The sequence below is a fragment of the Cherax quadricarinatus genome, chromosome 71, assembly GCF_038502225.1.
Source record: "Cherax quadricarinatus isolate ZL_2023a chromosome 71, ASM3850222v1, whole genome shotgun sequence".
In the NCBI taxonomy this organism is placed as follows: domain Eukaryota; kingdom Metazoa; phylum Arthropoda; class Malacostraca; order Decapoda; family Parastacidae; genus Cherax; species Cherax quadricarinatus.
In genome coordinates this window covers 12398129-12417592 of record NC_091362.1, presented here as the reverse complement: position 1 = coordinate 12417592, position 19464 = coordinate 12398129, and the positions used below count along the sequence as shown (strand labels likewise).

Genomic DNA, 19464 nt, shown 5'->3' with positions numbered 1-19464 from the left:
GGGAACTGACACAGTTACTTTTTACTGATGATACTGTGCTTATGGGAGATTCTAAAGAAAAATTGCAAAGGTTAGTGGATGAGTTTGGGAATGTGTAAAGGTAGAAAGTTGAAAGTGAACATAGAAAAGAGTAAGGTGATGAGGGTGTCAAATGATTTAGATAAAGAAAAATTGGATATCAAATTGAGGAGGAGGAGTATGGAAGAAGTGAATGTTTTCAGATACTTGGGAGTTGACGTGTCGGCGGATGGATTTATGAAGGATGAGGTTAATCATAGAATTGATGAGGGAAAAAAGGTGAGTGGTGCGTTGAGGTATATGTGGAGTCAAAAAACGTTATCTATGGAGGCAAAGAAGGGAATGTATGAAAGTATAGTAGTACCAACACTCTTATATGGGTGTGAAGCTTGGGTGGTAAATGCAGCAGCGAGGAGACGGTTGGAGGCAGTGGAGATGTCCTGTTTAAGGGCAATGTGTGGTGTAAATATTATGCAGAAAATTCGGAGTGTGGAAATTAGGAGAAGGTGTGGAGTTAATAAAAGTATTAGTCAGAGGGCAGAAGAGGGGTTGTTGAGGTGGTTTGGTCATTTAGAGAGAATGGATCAAAGTAGAATGACATGGAAAGCATATAAATCTATAGGGGAAGGAAGGCGGGGTAGGGGTCGTCCTCGAAAGAGTTGGAGAGAGGGGGTAAAGGAGGTTTTGTGGGTAAGGGGCTTGGACTTCCAGCAAGCGTGCGTGAGCGTGTTAGATAGGAGTGAATGGAGACGAATGGTACTTGGGACCTGACGATCTGTTGGAGTGTGAGCAGGGTAATATTTAGTGAAGGGATTCAGGGAAACCGGTTATTTTCTTATAGTCGGACTTGAGTCCTGGAAATGGGAAGTACAATGCCTGCACTTTAAAGGAGGGGTTTGGGATATTGGCAGTTTGGAGGGATATGTTGTGTATCTTTGTGTGTATGCTTCTAGACTGTTGTATTCTGAGCACCTCTGCAAAAACAGTGATAATGTGCTAGTGTGGTGAAAGTGTTGAATGATGATGAAAGTATTTTCTTTTTGGGGATTTTCTTTCTTTTTTTGGGTCACCCTGCCTCGGTGGGAGACAGCCGACTTGTTGAAAAAAAAAAAAATATATATATTTTTTTTTTTTTCAACAAGTCGGCCGTCTCCCACCGAGGCAGGGTGACCCAAAAAAGAAAGAAAATCCCCAAAAAGAAAATACTTTCATCATCATTCAACACTTTCACCACACTCGCACATTATCACTGTTTTTGCAGAGGTGCTCAGAATACAACAGTTTAGAAGCATATACGTATAAAGATACACAACATATCCCTCCAAACTGCCAATATCCCAAACCCCTCCTTTAAAGTGCAGGCATTGTACTTCCCATTTCCAGGACTCAAGTCCGACTATAAGAAAATAACCGGTTTCCCTGAATCCCTTCACTAAATATTACCCTGCTCACACTCCAACAGATCGTCAGGTCCCAAGTATCATTCGTCTCCATTCACTCCTATCTAACACGCTCATGCACGCTTGCTGGAAGTCCAAGCCCCTAGCCCACAAAACCTCCTTTACCCCCTCTTTCCAACCCTTTCGAGGACGACCCCTACCCCTCTTTCCTTCCCCTATAGATTTATATGCTTTCCATGTCATTCTACTTTGATCCATTCTCTCTAAATGACCAAACCACCTCAACAACCCCTCTTCTGCCCTCTGACTAATGCTTTTATTAACTCCACACCTTCTCCTAATTTCCACACTCCGAATTTTCTGCATAATATTTACACCACACATTGCCCTTAGACAGGACATCTCCACTGCCTCCAACCGTCTCCTCGCTGCTGCATTTACCACCCAAGCTTCACATCCATATAAGAGTGTTGGTACTACTATACTTTCATACATTCCCTTCTTTGCCTCCATAGATAACGTTTTTTGACTCCACATATACCTCAACGCACCACTCACCTTTTTTCCATCATCAATTCTATGATTAACCTCATCCTTCATAAATCCATCCGCCGACATGTCAATTCCCAAGTATCTGAAAACATTCACTTCTTCCATACTCCTCCTCCCCAATTTGATATCCAATTTTTCTTTATCTAAATCATTTGATACCCTCATCACCTTACTCTTTTCTATGTTCACTTTCAACTTTCTACCTTTACACACATTCTCAAGCTCATCCACTAACCTTTGCAATTTTTCTTTAGAATCTCCCATAAGCACAGTATCATCAGCAAAAAGTAACTGTGTCAATTCCCATTTTGAATTTGATTCCCCATAATTTAATCCCACCCCTCTCCCAAACACCCTAGCATTTACTTCTTTTACAACCCCATCTATGAATATATTAAACAACCATGGTGACATTACACATCCCTGTCTAAGACCTACTTTTACCGGGAAGTATTCTCCCTCTCTTCTACACACCCTAATCTGAGCCTCACTATCCTCATAAAAGCTCTTTACAGCATTTAGTAACTTACCACCTATTCCATATACTTGCAACATCTGCCACATTGCTCCTCTATCCACTCTATCATATGCCTTTTCTAAATCCATAAATGCAATAAAAACTTCCCTACCTTTATCTAAATACTGTTCACATATATGCTTCAATGTAAACACTTGATCTACACATCCCCTACCCACTCTGAAGCCTCCCTGCTCATCCGCAATCCTACATTCTGTCTTACCTCTAATTCTTTCAATTATAACCCTACTGTATACTTTTCCTGGTATACTCAGTAAACTTATTCCTCTATAATTTTTACAATCTCTTTTGTCCCCTTTCCCTTTATATAAAGGGACTATACATGCTCTCTGCCAATCCCTAGGTACCTTCCCCTCTTTCATACATTTATTAAACAAAAGTACCAACCACTCCAACACTTCCCCCCCCTGCTTTTAACATTTCTGTCATGATCCCATCAGTTCCAGCTGCTTTACCCCCTTTCATTCTATGTAATGCCTCACGTACCTCCACCACACTTACATTCTGCTCTTCTTCACTCCTAAAAGATGGTATACCTCCCTGGCCAGCGCATGAAATTACCGCCTCCCTTTCTTCTTCAACATTTAAAAGTTCCTCAAAATATTCTCGCCATCTACCTAATACCTCCCTCTCCCCATCTACTAACTCCCCTACTCTGTTTTTAATTGACAAATCCATACTTTCCCTAGGCTTTCTTAACTTGTTTAACTCACTCCAAAAATTTTTCTTATTTTCATAATATTTTGCAACACCAGGAGAAACCTCAGGATTTGGGGTTGCAACAGTCAAAGGGTTAAACTATACAGAATTACACTGGAACCTCAAAAATCTAACTTAATCTGTTCCAGGAGCTAGTTCTAAATTCGAAAAGTCTGAAATTCGAAGCAATATTTCCCGTAAGAAATAATAGAAATACAATTAATCCATTCCAGAAACCCAAAAATATTCACACAAAAAATACATTTTATAGAGATTAATTGCAGTTTTACATACAAGTACTTTAGTTTTTAATTACGTATAGTAATAAGTACATATAAAATAACATTTTTACTTACCTTTATTGAAGATTGGTGATGGCATCTGGAAGATAGGGAGGAGGAGAGAGGGAGTTGGGGTTAGTGTTTGGAAGGAGAATCCCCCTCCATGAGGACTTCAGGTAAAGCCCTCTCTGGTGTTACTTCCCTTCTCTGTCTTTTAATGCCACTAGGACCAGCTTGAGTCACTGGACCCCTGTCTCACAAAATAAGTGTCCACAGTCCTCTGTTTCTGGTGCCTCTTTAACATTTCCCTAAAATGGGACATGGTTCTGTCACTGAACTTGTTGTAAAGATGGCTTGTTTCAGCTTGCTCAGGGTGGTACTTCTGCACAAACATTTCGACATCATTCCACTTGGCACAAATCTCCTTAATCTTTGAAGAAGGCACCTCATCCACTCCCTCTTCCTCCTCCTCTGAAGCAAGTTCCTCAGCTGTGGTCTGATACTGCTCCAGATGAAGCTCTTGCAGCTCTTCAGTGGTTAGCTGAAGAAACACTCTGGTATTTTCTGAATGATACACAAGTAAAGGCTTCACTTTAAAATCTCCACTAGCATTAGCACAGAACAAAAGAGTAAGCCTGTCTTTCATAGGCTTGTGTCCTGGCAGTGCCTTCCTCCTGTGTGATGAAGTTCCTTTTTGTTCATTTTCTTCCAAAACAAGCCTGTTTTGTCACAATTAAACACTTGTTCAGGTTTCAATTCTTCACTGTCTATGTACCCCTTAAACTCCTGTAGAAACTTCTCAGCCGCCCGTTTGTCTGAACTGGTTGCCTCACCATGTCTTAAAACATGGCGTATGCCACTACGCTTCTTAAATCTGTCAAACCAGCCTCTGCTGGCCTTAAATTCACTATCAGCACTGGTTCCAGGAGTTTTCTGTACCAGATCGGCATGCAACTTCCTTGCCTTTTCGCAAATAATCGTCTCTGAAACACTATCGCCTGCAATCTCTCTATCCTTGACCCACACCAGCAACAACTTCTCAACCTCTTCAACTATTTGTGGTCTTTTTTTGGTTAGCATATTAACACCTTTTGCAACATCAGCTTCCTTGATTTGTTCTTTCTTTGACAGGATAGAACCGATGGTCGACTTGTTTTTCCCATACATCCTGGCAAGCTCGACAAGTCTCACACCACTCTCATACTTCTGTATTATTTCCTTCTTCACATCTATGGTGTTTCTCACTTTCTTTACCACAGGGGTACCACTAGCAAGTTTCTTTGGGCCCATGGCAGCTTATTTCACAGTCCCACAAGCACTAAACACAACGAAATAGTCGTAAAATGCGTGAATGAGAGCGCAGGTTAGTGTTCACTCAAGCATAAACAAAGCTAGACTGCTCACGGCGCCTGTGCGGGGACGTGGACAGAGTGGGCAGCAGACAGGTCCCGTACCCGGCGGTCCGAAAATAGGGGCGCGTTCGATAATAGGGACACAGTTTGTCCGAAAAAATGGTCCTATTTTCGAAAGGTTCGATATGTAATACGTTCAATTTTTGAGGTTCCACTGTAAATGCATTTGTGCAGGCTTTCTGACCTGTTTGTTTTATGGGATGATAGAGCTTTCTTGCTTGTCCTGAGTGTTAATGACTAAACTGTTTCCTGCTCAACCCGCACATTCATTAACTTAAATTTTAATAGCTGTAATGACCTCTTTGGTCTTTTCAGCAGGTCAGAAATTGGATTAATCATTGTAAAAGCTCTATTTTCATCTCATTACTCTTAATTGAAAGAATTGTTGATTCTTCAACTCCGAAGGCTCAAGCCATCTCCATGAATGGTGCACCATCTGAAAGCATATGCCACCTCAAGCTTTATACAACAGGCATAGTTTCGTACTTATATTTCCTGGCACCTCCAGTATCAGAAGTTCTTTAGGTTGTCATGAGTAACATCCAGAGACCGCATCAGATAATAAAAAAATTTAAAACGAAATGATAAACACGAGAGTACATATGTTATGGAACACGGCCAGAAGGCAACTGACTGCATTGATGGCTGTTTACAGCAAGGGGCGAAGCCAGACTTTTTCCTTAAACACTGGCCATACTGGCAATCAAGATGAACTTCACACACAAAGTAGACTCAAGTTTGTTTTCCCCCAGTCTTTACACTGTGAATCCTAGCCATTTTCCCGAAATGTAAACTCGTATACAAAATTTGTCATTATTTACTGAAGGTGTGATTTGTGGTTGTGTGAAATGTGAGAGTCCACTATAATCTTCATAACTTGTACACATGAAACGCACGTGCGCACGCGCACACACACACACACACACACACACAGACACACACACACACAGACACACACACACACAGACACACACACACACAGACACACACAGACACACACAGACACACACACACACAGACACACACACACACACAGACACACAGACACACACACACACACAGACACACACACACAGACACACACACACAAACACACACACACACACACACACACACAGACACACACAGACAGACACACACACAGACAGACACACACACAGACAGACACACACACACAGACACACACACACAGACACACACACACAGACACACACACACAGACACACACACACAGACACACACACACAGACACACACACACAGACACACACACACAGACACACACACACAGACACACACACACAGACACACACACACAGACACACACACACAGACACACACACACAGACACACACACACAGACACACACACACAGACACACACACACAGACACACACACACAGACACACACACACACACACACACAGACACACACACACACACACACACACACACACAGACACACACACACACACACACACACACACACAGACACACACACAGACACACACACACACACACACACACACACACACACACACACACACACACACACACACACACACACACACACACACACACACACACACACACACACACACACACACACACACACACACACACACACACACACAAAATGTATACATATACATACACATTGGAATGTTTGGTAGATTTGCCTATTAGTTCATCATGTTGACATAATTTACACAAAAATATATGCTAATTCAAACCATTCAAGGGAAATTTCTTAATGCAATTGGATAGTGTTCTGTTATCCATATGTTTGTGTTCATCTTCCTGACTTCGTAATATTGCAATTTTAAACTGAAATTGTTAAAATTAAGATTTGTTAGTGAACTTTAAAGTTAATTATGCAGTAGGAAATGGATTAAGGCATGATGAGCATTAGAATGTGGCATCTTCTTATCCATTGTACACATTATACATAGAATTTTTTCTATTATTGTATTTGTTATTGCTCTTGCATGAAAACTGCATTTAGTGCTTTTGAGCTATTGAAATTTAGAAACTAAAACTTGATTAAAAAATGTATGGAGGTAATGTTACAAGGAATGTTTGAAAATTAATGATAACAAGTTAGCCATATTAACAGTTGACTAACACGTCTCCATTCTTTGCATGCTGGCTAGAAATTTACAGGATTGTCTCCCAGAAGCAAATTCGTGATCCTCATGACCACGATGACAGTCCAACAGCCGATGTAAAGGCTATTCACGTGGAACCAACTGTAAATGCCGAGAGTGTGCGCAAGCAATGTTGTCAGCAGTAGGGAGAGAGCTCCTCCTCACACCTGGAAATTTGGGCAAAGGGTTAGAGTCGATATTCATATCCAGTAAAGGGATCTAATGCACTTGCTCTTCCTAAATCTATGTTAAGCACTATTTCACTTCGTATGCGCTTTGTTATACACATCCGAATTCAGTTGAACCTGTCACGAGAAGAGTATGCTGAAATGTTTGAAGATGTAAATATTTTATAGTAGTAGAAGCATAATAAGGTTGAATTTGCTGGTTTGCTACAGGGAAATCTCTAACCTTATTATCTTTTTATTAATGACTGTTAAACATACTGTTAAATACAGCTTTCTACAGGCTACATCCACTTACTGCTTGTATTCCTACTGCCTTTGCCTGACAGATGTAATAAACGGTAATATAGCATGATCATTGGCATAATGGGAAGTTGTAACAATAATCTGACAAGCTAAATGCATGGGGCACTATATGAATCTTCCTTAAGTAATAAACAACTGGAATATCTGATAACATTCATGGAGGTATTCCAGGAAAATTGTACTAAAATCCCTCTGACTATGCAGGTTCATTTTCTTGGTAAAGGAGGCAACTGTAGAATATAGTCTTCCTTGTGGAAAATAGCACTGCTCTCTTGTAATTCATAAGATACATTTAAATTTGATTGAAAGAGAGCAACATCCAGCTTGGGACTTAAGTTCATTATGAACCAGGAGGAAATACCTACTGTAGTTTGATAAGTTCTGGTAGTTGTGTTTGCAGTATTGCTAGCATGGCATGTTTACATGTTGCTTGTATTAAGATCAAGTGCTACTTGAGCATGATTTTTCTATATTGAATGGGCTGTGCTTACATGCATTGGGATTACCATGTACAGTATCATGTATCTGATAACGGAATTTGATGTATGTAAATAACTATTGGTTACTATTATTTCAGTTTTATGTAAGATGTTTATTTCCTCACTATTTACATTATCCACTACATTTACATTGTCTTATTTTTAAGTGTATTAAAACAAATGGCAGTGAAGTTGATTTAGTCTTTCCTGGAATAAAGCATGTGCTCTAGCTGTTACTTTTTATTGCACTAATTTCAGTATGACTGGGTGAATTTGTCTTGGTTTTATATTGATGACCTGCTCCTTGATAGGTAGGTATAGTATAAATGAAATGCCAAGAAATATTGAATTGTATATTATACAATTCATTGGTTCAGAGTGACATTGGACCAGTTGGTACCTTGACCGTTTTGTTTAATGCAAAAATCTTAGTTCAGATAAAAAAAAATGGTTATAGGTTAGTAGACACCATCTAACCAGGGAAGTGCTTCCACATAGTCTGTTGAATCAGTTAACCCTTAAATGGTCCAAACAAATCGGCGTTCAAATTCGTAGTACTACAAAAGTAGATCTACTTTTTTTTACATATTTTCAAATGTAACCAAAAAAAAATGTAGATAAAAGTTTTTTTTACACGTTTTCAGATGTAAAACAAAAAAAAAAGATCAACTTTTTTTTACATACTTTCAGATGTTGAAAAAACGTATATATACATTTGGACCATTTAAGGGTTAAATGTATAGCATTCTGGCTGGATGATTTGTCTTATTTTCATCTCATAAACATGTAAGATGACAGTCAAATCTCAAGAACTACTTGCATTTATTTAATCTTCACCTCACTTTTCTCTGTATTCTTTATTCTTCAGCAGGTAATGTTTCTAATTCCTTTGAAGTCGATTAGCAATCTTCCCCCATATGCCATGTTTGTAGATAACTAAAATGCTAGAAGCCTGGACATGCAGCAGGCATGTGTGAGCGTGTTAGGAGTGAATGGAGACGAATGGTTTTTGGGACCTGATGAGCTGTTGGAATGTGAGTAGGGTAATATTTTGTGAAGGGATTCAAGAAAACTGGTTAGCCAGACTTGAGTCCTGGAGGTGGGAAGTACAGTGCCTTCACTTTAAAGGAGGGGTTTGGGATATCAGCTGTTTGGAATGACTTCTAAACTGTTATATCTGGGCACCTCTGTAAAGACTGATTGTGTGAATGATGGTGAAAGTTTCTTTGTGTTACCCTGCCTCAGTGGGAGACGGCAGATGCATTAAAAAAAACTGAAGTTTGATTTTATGAGTTGGTATACGGTGTAAGTCATAACAATTTTCTTCCATAGGATGAGGGTACGTAGTGTAAGTCATAACAGCTTTCTTCCATAGGATGAGGATATAAGTATGTCAGAGGAAAGGCCATTACCAATTAATGTACCTAATAAATATTAAGTGAGATAGGTAGGTAGGCCTAGGTAGTAGGTTGGTAGACAGCAACTGCCCAGGGAGGTACTACCGTCCTGCCAAGTGAGTAAAACGAAAGCCTGTAATTGTTTTACATGATGGTAGGATTGCTGGTGTCCATTTTTCTGTCTCATAAACATGCAAGGTTTCAGGTAGGTCTTGCTACTTCTACTTACACTTAGGTCACACTACACATACATGTACAAGCATATATATACATACCCCTCTGAGTTTTCTTCTATTTTCTTACTAGTTCTTGTTTGTTTCCTCTTATCTCCATGGGAAAGTGGAACAGAATTCTTCCTCCTTAAGCTATGCGTGTTGTAAGAGGCAACTAAAATGCCAGGAGCAAGGGGCTAGTAATCCCTTCTCCTGTATAAATTATTAAATTTAAAAAGAGAAACTTTCGTTTTTCTTTTTGGGCCACCCTGCTTTGGTGGGATACAGCCAGTTTGTTGAAAGAAGAAAAGGTAGGTAGGTAGATGTTACCTAAGGAGCATTAGGAATGACCTCGGGAATTGACGAGAAGGGGAGAGAGGGGTGGGAGTGAGCAAGCTAGCTACACAAGACAAGCAGCAAACAGCAACTACATTCTGGCTGTAATTTTCTCTAGAACATCACTTCATCTGAGATCTTTTATTCTTAAGATGACTTGAGTCTGGAACATGTTCGTATAGCATAGTGATATCAACGAAACAAGTCAGTTGACCAAATGAAATCACTAGCCCACAGATGGCTCCAGCTTCACCTTGTTCCCTATTTCTTTGTCTCATAACAAAAAAAAACTAAAATAAACTGATATAGATAACTCTTAGCTTGCGAATAGTGTTAGAAATCCTTAACCTAACCTGTGTAAAAAAAACGGGGGGGGGGGAGGATTATTTTGAAGTTTGTGAATTGATCTGGACAGTGTTATGGATATCAAGAAAGAAGCGATGTTGCTCCATAACAGTTCCTTTTTGTGATGGAGGATAGCACTCTTCGTTAATGCCATGGATGCTCTGACTTGGACTTACGTTAAGGCTCATCTTACCCCCCACTCCTCCATCCAGTATTCAGAGATAAAAAGCTTTATTGACGAGTCCAAGAGTGAGAGTGATATTGGCTCTGCTGTGAATGTTGACAAGGGCTCTTATTGTGCATGGCTACCAAGAGTCCTCCATGTTCATTGAGGAGCTCCACCTAATCCTTGCTGCTCTTGTCCCACTATCTTGCTTAATACATTCTCATTTCACTGTGTACTTGGATCCTCAAGGTGGTCTGTCTGCCCTGGCCCAGTATGATTCTGTCCACTCTGTGGTCCACAAGATCCTGGAGGGGATTAGTACGACTCCACACACAGCACAAGGCTGTGGAGCTCTGTTAGTACCTGGGTCATATCAGTGCAATGGGAAATGAATGGGTGGATGCTTATGCAAAGCCTGCTGTATAGTAGACCTCTGCCTAAGTGACTTTCATGGGGCCATCACAGACATGTTCTTGGAAAGTGGCGAGCCTGGTGGGCCCTTCCAACTGGCAAAGTGCTATATAGGGTTTGGGAAGACATGGATGTTTGGCCCTCCTTGAAAAGGAAGCTTCACTTTGAAATGAATCTTTGTGTTTAATGGGTTTATTTGGTAGCCTGTAGCGGGTGGTTAATGATACGTCTTCGGAGGCTTCTTACTTTATTGTTAGGTCGTGGTGAGTACACAGGCTTGTGTGTCGGCTTTTTTTAAAAATTGGGACTGCCCCATGCCAGTAGATTTATTGAAGATTATTGCTAGCAGCACACAGTACATCATCTCCCTCTCTCAGGACCCACAGAGGGATTTTATTATGGACAAGCACTAAACTTGTAGGGATTATGCAGCACCTGTGGAGGAGGGGGAGAGATGGAAGTAATTCAGGCTTAATTCGGGGAATTGGAGCACAGATACAATTCCCTAGATCAAGAGCCCCCTCACCAGCACCTGTAGGAGATAAGCTGGTTTCACCACTTTCAAGGTATCGAGCTCAGACAACTTTTCCCTGGTTGTATGTATCGAGTCCAGTGCTCGCTGGTGCATTTTATTGCTTAAGTTTGCTGGTAGCCCTTGTCTCCTCTGAGAATACTTCCCTAAAACTCTTGCTTAGCTCCTCAGACTTCTTGGTCATTCCTTGTGAGTTGCTCTCCTTTTTCAGCATGGTTACTTGGTCTTTATTGTTGTCTTCCTGATGTGGCTATTTAACAACTTTGGGTCGGCTTTGGCTGTTGATGCTCTGTCATTCTCAAATTATTGTTCAGTCTATTCTTCCCTGTCTAATAGTTTTTGGCTATTCGGCTCAATTCCTTGTTTTCCTGAGTTCTTTACCTCCTGTGTTTTTTCCATGCTTTAGAACATTTAGCTTGGTGCCTCTGCACCTCTTGTTAAACCATGGGCTCCCACTCTTTCCATTATTTTTTTTGCTCATAAGTACGTATAAATATTTCCTCAGTCTCTCTGCGTTTTCCAGCCATTCACTCTTCCCCTGTAGTTCTCCTTCCTGATGCACTTCATTCAGGAATTGCCTCATGTATGTGTAGTCCCCTCGTTTGAAGTTTGGCTCCTCACTTTCCAGTGCTGCTGCTTTCTCCACTGTTTCTCGGTGCTCAAAACTAAGGACCTCATGGTCACTAGCATCAAGGAACCTTTCAAATGTAATATCCATTCCCATGTCAGAATCCCTCAGGGTGAATACAAGGGCCAATCTTGCTGATTCATTCTCTTGCTCTTTCTTTTTCTGGTATTTTTTCTCTCTGAAAACCTAGTTTCTTGCTGCATGATCCTGTCTTGTTCTATGACCATTGTGAGGGTTAATTTGACTCGAAACATTTTACCCATCAAGTACTTTCCAAGTCTGAAAATTTGTCACCTGGGTCACTTGAGCCTTTCCACCTTTCAGGTTGATGATATTTTGAATCTGATCCTCCTCTCATATTTCATCATGAGTCCTTCCTTTAGCCTCCTGAAGCCCATGGATAATCAGCAACCCCACTCTCTCCTGTTCCTACTTTCTTTCTCTCCTTATTTCTGTTTGTTTTGAGGAATTCCTTTGCTGTTCCCATTATCCACACCTGGTTGGGTGAAAGTATCTCTGCAAAGGTTTTTGCTCCTCTTCCTTCAGTCCCCTCACCTATTACTGTTTCAGCTCCCATCTTTGTTTCATTCATCACCTCCAGTTCCCTCTTCAAATCCTCTTCCAGGTTTTGTACCTTTGCCTCTCTAGCTTCAGCCCATCTTCCATTCCCTGCTCTGGAGATACCTTCTTTACCTTCTCCTCCATCATTTCCCAAAAATCACTAAAAATTCCCCCTCCCTACCCACTCTTGTTCTATCTTTCACTTAAGTCCTGCTACCATCAATTTCCTCAGAGTACATTCCTCCTTGGCTCTCCATCCTTTTCTAGCTGACTTGGGTTCCCATTTCTGTGCTCCTCAGGTTTTCTGGTTATATGCAATAACTTTCTCATATTGAAGCTTATTGGTGGTGAACTTTCAGTGTCTGCTCTGTGTATAGACAGCTCTATTCAGGTCTACAGAGCTGTTTTTTTGAGTGCATGCACACGAGCATTTTGGTGTGCACGTGTGTACACCAGTGATTGTGCTCTTGTGCGTGTTGGTGTACTCTCCTATACATAGTTGCAGGGGGGTCGAATCTCTGCTCCTTTGTGTGTAAGGGAGGGGGGGGGCATAGAGACTGACTTGTAGCACGTTACAGACTGTGGAGAACATTATAGCTGCCTTATGGCTCCAGTTTTTTCCCATCATTGGTCATGGTTTATGTTTACTGCGGTATCTGTAGAGACTTTGGAAGTTTTAGGGTAATATTTTGGAAAATTAGGCGTGGAATACTAAAAGTATAAGTTAGAGGGCTGAAAAGGGGTTGAGGTGGTTTGGTCATTAGAGAGGATGGACAAAGTAGAATGACTTGGAGAGCATATAAATCTGTAGTGGAAGGAAGAGGGGTTGGGGTCATCCTAGGAAAAGTTGGAGGGAGGGGGTAAAGGAGGTTTTGTGTGCAAGGGGCTTGGACTTCCAGCAAGCGTGTGAGAGCGTGTTAGATAGGAGTGAATGGAGAGAAATGGTTTTCGGGACCTGACGAGCTTTTGGAGTGTGAGCATTCACGAAAACCGGTTAGCCAGACTTGAGTCCTGGAGATGTGAAGTACAGTGCCTGCACTTTAAAGGAGGGGTTTGGGATATTGGCTGTTTGGAGTGACATCTAAACTGTCGTATCTGAGTGCCTCTATAAAGACTGTGATTTTGTATGAATGATGGTGAAAGTGTTGAATGATGCTGATAGTTTTCTTCTTTTTTCTTTGGGGTCACCCTGCCTCATTGGGAAATGACAGATGTTTTAAAATAATCAAATCCATTATTAAGCTTGTGTTTGGTAGAAATTGGTGAAGCACTATAGATTTCAAGATTACAGTGGGTAGCAAGGTGAGTTTGGGCAGTCTTGTATCAATGTCCAGAACTGCTTCTGCAGTCACCTAAATAATGTGATTGGTCATGATTATCCGAGTATACTATTTTTTTTTTCGTATACATTTTTTTTTTTTTTTCTCCAAGTTGACCGTCTCCCACCGAGGCAGGGTGACCCAAAAAAGAAAGAAAATCCCAAAAAAGAAAATACTTTCATCATCATTCAACACTTTCACCACACTCACACATTATCACTGCTTTTGCAGAGGTGCTCAGAATACAACAGCTTAGAAGCATATACGTATAAAGATACACAACATATCCCTTTAAACTGCCAATATCCCAAACCCCTCCTTTAAAGTGCAGACATTGTACTTCCCATTTCCAGGACTCAAGTCCGACTATATGAAAATAACCGGTTTCCCTGAATCCCTTCACTAAATATTACCCTGCTCACACTCCAACAGATCGTCAGGTCCCAAGTATCATTCGCCTCCATTCACTCCTATCTAACACGCTCATGCACGCTTGCTGGAAGTCCAAGCCCCTAGCCCACAAAACCTTTACCCCCTCTTTCCAACCCTTTCGAGGACAACCCCTACCCCTCCTTCCTTCCCCTATAGATTTATATGCTTTCCATGTCATTCTACTTTGATCCATTCTCTCTAAATGACCAAACCACCTCAACAACCCCTCTTCTGCCCTCTGACTAATGCTTTTATTAACTCCACACCTTCTCCTAATTTCCACACTCCGAATTTTCTGCATAATATTTACACCACACATTGCCCTTAGACAGGACATCTCCACTGCCTCCAACCGTCTCCTCGCTGCTGCATTTACCACCCAAGCTTCACATCCATATAAGAGTGTTGGTACTACTATACTTTCATACATTCCCTTCTTTGCCTCCATAGATAACGTTTTTTGACTCCACATATACCTCAACGCACCACTCACCTTTTTTCCCCTCATCAATTCTATGATTAACCTCATCCTTCATAAATCCATCCGCCGACACGTCAACTCCCAAGTATCTGAAAACATTCACTTCTTCCATATGTGGGATTAATACTCTTGCTGGTATATTAGATGCTTAATGAGCTTGTAAGTCTAAGTGTACTGTAAACAGAGGCACCTCGGGGGGTGTTTGGGGGCTTCAGCCCTTCTAAAATTCCCTCAGACACCCCCCCCCCCCCTCCCAATAAAAATTGTAAGTAGTAACACTGCTTTTAAACAGGTCTCCAACATATTTTCCCTTCTTTTCCATCCAGATAGCCACCCTAATTTTCCCAGTACAGAAATTCTGGTGCTGCCAGCCTGTGAATATTAAAACTTGCTTTCTTTCCCTATCTGCTTTCCCTCCTTTCTTTACCTTACAAAGAGGCATCTCCAGTGTACTTTCCTGTACCTAGGTGTCTTTGAGATACTTAAGTGTTGTGCATTCTCTTTTTTTTATTTCTGTATTTTCCTGCAGCCATGTCCTTGCTTCTCCTTGTTCCTTTAAAATGCATATATTTTCTATGACTGTCCAATGTATTTTTGGACTTTCATCTCTCCATCTAGCTACCTTCTGTTCTTTTTATCAACATCCAATTCACAGAAATACCGAAAAGCAGCAGCACCAAATCATCCTAATGGGTTTAATAGTTGTGATTATTGTTCACTACTGTACTGGGTATGGCATCACCAAATAGCATTGATGAGTGTGGTTTGTAAACTAAAACTACATAAGCTATTTTTTGTAATTTGTGTGTAAAGATGATACTATTTTAAAAGTTAGTTTATATTACATTAGGCTTTTGTAGAGATTGTTGCATAGATGATTATTATTGTATCTTACAGTAAGATTTCAATTATAAACCTTCATATAATGTTAATTAAGAAATCCAATTTACTTCCACAGAAATCTATCGCATTGTCTCGAGGCAGCAGCTCCCAGACAGCGGAACGAATCAACCTCCTGGCGATAAGTTAATCACTGTGGAGCCCACCGAACTCCCTAGCGGATCTTCCTCCAACAACTGCTGTGCCCGCTAACCCCACCTTCCTAACTCATTTTACTGAAGAGCCTCTAACGTTCCGTCTATCCCAAGCCCACCTCAATTCCTAATTCTTGACACCTGTCTTATGTTAATATCTCCACAAATAACTACTGTACACACTCATCACTCGGAAAGTTGCAGGTTGGTGGAAGACAATGTCTGGTTGCAGGGGTTATAAGGTTGTTTGAGGACATGATAATATTGTTTGCTCATCTTTGCATCAATCTCTGTTTATCCTTGTTCTCCACCAATCTACATCGTTATCAGCAATCTCTGCTGCTCCAGGCTGATGTTCCCTGGGTTAGTAATAGCATTGCAGTGCTAATTTTCTGTGTCTGCCAAGAGAGAATTGGTAATAAATGTGTGATTATAAATCTATACAGTACACTATAAAAACAAATAATATAAGTTTAAAATAAAGGAGTAGGTTTGCCATACCTGTCTGTTTTCGTGCTGAGAAATATAAGCACTTTAAAAATGTGGATTGCTGTTTATTTTTCATTGTGCTTGTAATTCAAATAGGTTTAATTGCATTAAGGCTGCAGAACAATGGTTTAATCATGTCTTGAAGCAAAAAAGAAAATATATGGGGCAATTGGAATTTTTACAGTTTGTTTTAATTAGGTCACATTGTATATTTGCTAGCACCATCACACCCATACCATGCATTGTAATATGCAGAAAGCTTCTATTGCTTTCAGTCTAGCCGTCTAAAAACTGCTGCATTGAAGTATAGAAAAGTATGTCCATATCCAGTTTAAGGAATAATTTCTTGCAAATATTTACTCTGTGGGTAATGGAATGTGGCCATATACCTCAGTAATGCAGACTTTGTCCTTATTTATGGAGCCATGAGAGCCCATGTTCATATCAAGCAAGCTGGTTGATAGACACTAAACAGACAGAGAACTGTATTGGCTGCCTTATTTCCCTGTCGGTGATACCAAGTAGTTTTAACTGCATAACCAAGTGTGAAATGTGATTGGTGTGGAATGTACACCTCATAATAGCTTTAGGGTAAATAGTAGTTTTTCCAGTTAACTTGGGTAGATACCTGTTGGTACCTAAGTTTTGCAGGTGAACACCAGTGGGAGTGTAAGTCTTTTGTTGCTGTTTGATCTGGAGTTGAGTTGCTGTCACAAAATTTGAGACTGAGTTAGTATGGACTTCTTACCAAATTTGATAAGCACAGCCTACAAATTGTCTTGCTGGGGAATTAAGTCCTTTAATATTTGCCAAATATTTAGTCTCGAATTTCTCTTATTCTCTCACGTTGGCATATTGCCTTCTGCCTTGTGTAAAGCTTTTCTTATCAGTAAGACTCAAACTTAGGAATAGTCAGTGGATATCTTCTTATAATTATTGTTGTTATTGTTATAAAATATTTACTGAACAGCTTTTTACAACTGGTTTAAAAAGTAATACATGAAAATACACCAACATTGGGATGTGTCTAGTTTACCCCCACCAGTTAATGAAAATTTTGAATTTATGGTTCTACTGGCTTTCAAGAATGATAAAATAGAGAAACCAGAATTTTAAAGTCTATGCAATAAGAAGCACTTTGATTTGAAACCAACCTTTGTTTCTGTGAAGAGCATAGCAATTGAAAGTTGTTTGATATCTTGATGGGGCATGATTAACAATCACCTGAAGAGTTACTGTGCATCATATCTCTTTGATTAATAAGGTTGATAGTGGATTTATTTAAATAATCTGCAGTGTTTAAATGATATCTACTTGTTTCTCTAAAATAATATGCTACAGACAACATTCTGTAAAGTTTTATAATGTTATACCAATATAAACTGCATATGGAAAGTTTTGTTAGACACTAGCCATAGTGATTGCCTATTACTATAAACATCTTGTTCAAGGCAAAGTAATTTTGGGTATTTTACAGATTGTTAGTTTAACTTGTATTGGTTGAATATCAGACAAAGAAAAACATGAATAAACATTTGGTAGAAAAATTCAAATTTGTTTTATTTTGTTGAGTATATATTGTTTTTGAGCAAAGTATTAAAAACCTTTATTTATGATATTGTGTAATTGAAGTAATGAACTACTTAACTTTATTAAAGTCACTTTAATGGTCGTGATTGCTGATGAAAAAATACACAAATCCTTTCTCTGTAAATGGCAGATACTGCTCTGAGCCTAGAGGCTCAGAAATGTCTGGTGGGAAGGAATCACTTTAGCTTTATGAACATACCTTCATTCTCAAATAGTGATCAAGAATGATATGGGGCTTTATAAATTGCAAACTTTGCTGGCATTCTCAAGGTGGAAGTAGATGTGTTGATGTCGACTATTGTAAGGGGTGCTTTCTGAGAGGATATTTAATAAGCCTCGGAGTTCTATCAGTAGTAAGTTTCTTATGGGTTAATATAATCATAATCATTTTGAATAAGTTATATATGTGCTTATTATTTTTTTCCTTTTCAAGCCCAAATTTGTATGAGACAAGATTGGCAGATGGTAGCCATGGTGTGCTTCTATATGACTCAAGCTTATCAAACTACACAAAGTGAGTCCTAAAGAGGCTGTCCAAGGCATGATTGTTGCCAGTACTGTCTTGTATTAATGTGATTGACATGTCAAGTGTAGCCCTGGTTTCACGCTTGCATAGGAAATTTTGTAAAGCAATGTAAAGAAGCACATTATTTGCAATAAAACAATGCTAAATATTTACAAACTTTAAAATGGTGTTCTTACCCTTGTACTCGTAAAAGGAAAAAATGTTGAGCCTGGAAATTGAAGTTTAATGCGGTTGTAAAAGAATTTGAGCACAAAGAGCCAAAAATATTACTCCACTTTTAAAACATTTTGCTTGCTTTGGGCTTACTCCTTACAACAGTGTTCTATGACCTTTGTGGGTTTAGCACTTAGTTTTGATTATAATAATCACTCCTAACAAGCATAAACACTGCATTATGAATATTTTTGTGACTTCTAGTGAAAGCTAGAAGTGTTTACCTCTCAAGGGAGGTTCCTAAAGACCAGTGAGGGGCTTTTGATCCAAGGAATTGGGCCTGCCCTGCCTTTAAATTTGAATACTTCTGATACTGCCCAGGTACTGTATGATTCCTATGGGTTTAGCACTTCATCCAGAAATGTAATAGAAATTATAAAGTTAATCAACAGTGCTGTATCATCCTTGTGGTTTTAACACTTGGTCGTAATAAAAGTACAGCCTCTCCTCGCTTAACGACGGAGTTCCGCTCCTAAGACCTCATCGATAAACGAATTCGTCGGTAAGTGAGGAGCATGCTAATAATGATGGTGGGTTCATGTCAGCCATCATGGATATTGTTTTAATGTCACCTTTGCACCATTTATAGCATTTTTGGTATATTTTAATATGTTTATACAGTAGTGTTCTGTATATTGTAATAAACAGAATAGAGAAAATCAGCTCTTAACATGCATTATGTAGGTATGAATACTGGTCAGAGCCCGTCGTAAGTCCAAGTCATCGGTAAACGAGTACATCGCTCAGTGAAGAGAGGCTGTAATCAAGGCATTGCA

The 19464-nt window shown here is 39.8% G+C and overlaps 1 protein-coding gene across 8 annotated transcripts in view; it reads left to right on the top strand.

The window, feature by feature from the left end:
• LOC128700300 (ras-related protein Rab-11A) overlaps positions 1 to 18639 on the top strand; it is an 86937-nt gene extending 68298 nt beyond the window's left edge. For 5 of the 8 annotated variants that reach the window (XM_053793381.1, XM_053793383.2, XM_053793386.1 and 2 more), the window contains 2 exons: positions 7053 to 7232; positions 15795 to 15934. In XM_053793381.1, coding sequence (XP_053649356.1) covers positions 7053 to 7192 — 140 coding nt within the window. In that variant the 3' untranslated portion in view covers positions 7193 to 7232; positions 15795 to 15934. Of the gene's footprint in view, positions 1 to 7052; positions 7233 to 15794 lie in introns of all 8 variants that reach the window. The other 3 variants (XM_053793382.2, XM_053793388.2, XM_053793384.2) reach the window with 2 other exon arrangements.
• The last annotated feature ends 825 nt before the right edge of the window (positions 18640 to 19464 follow it).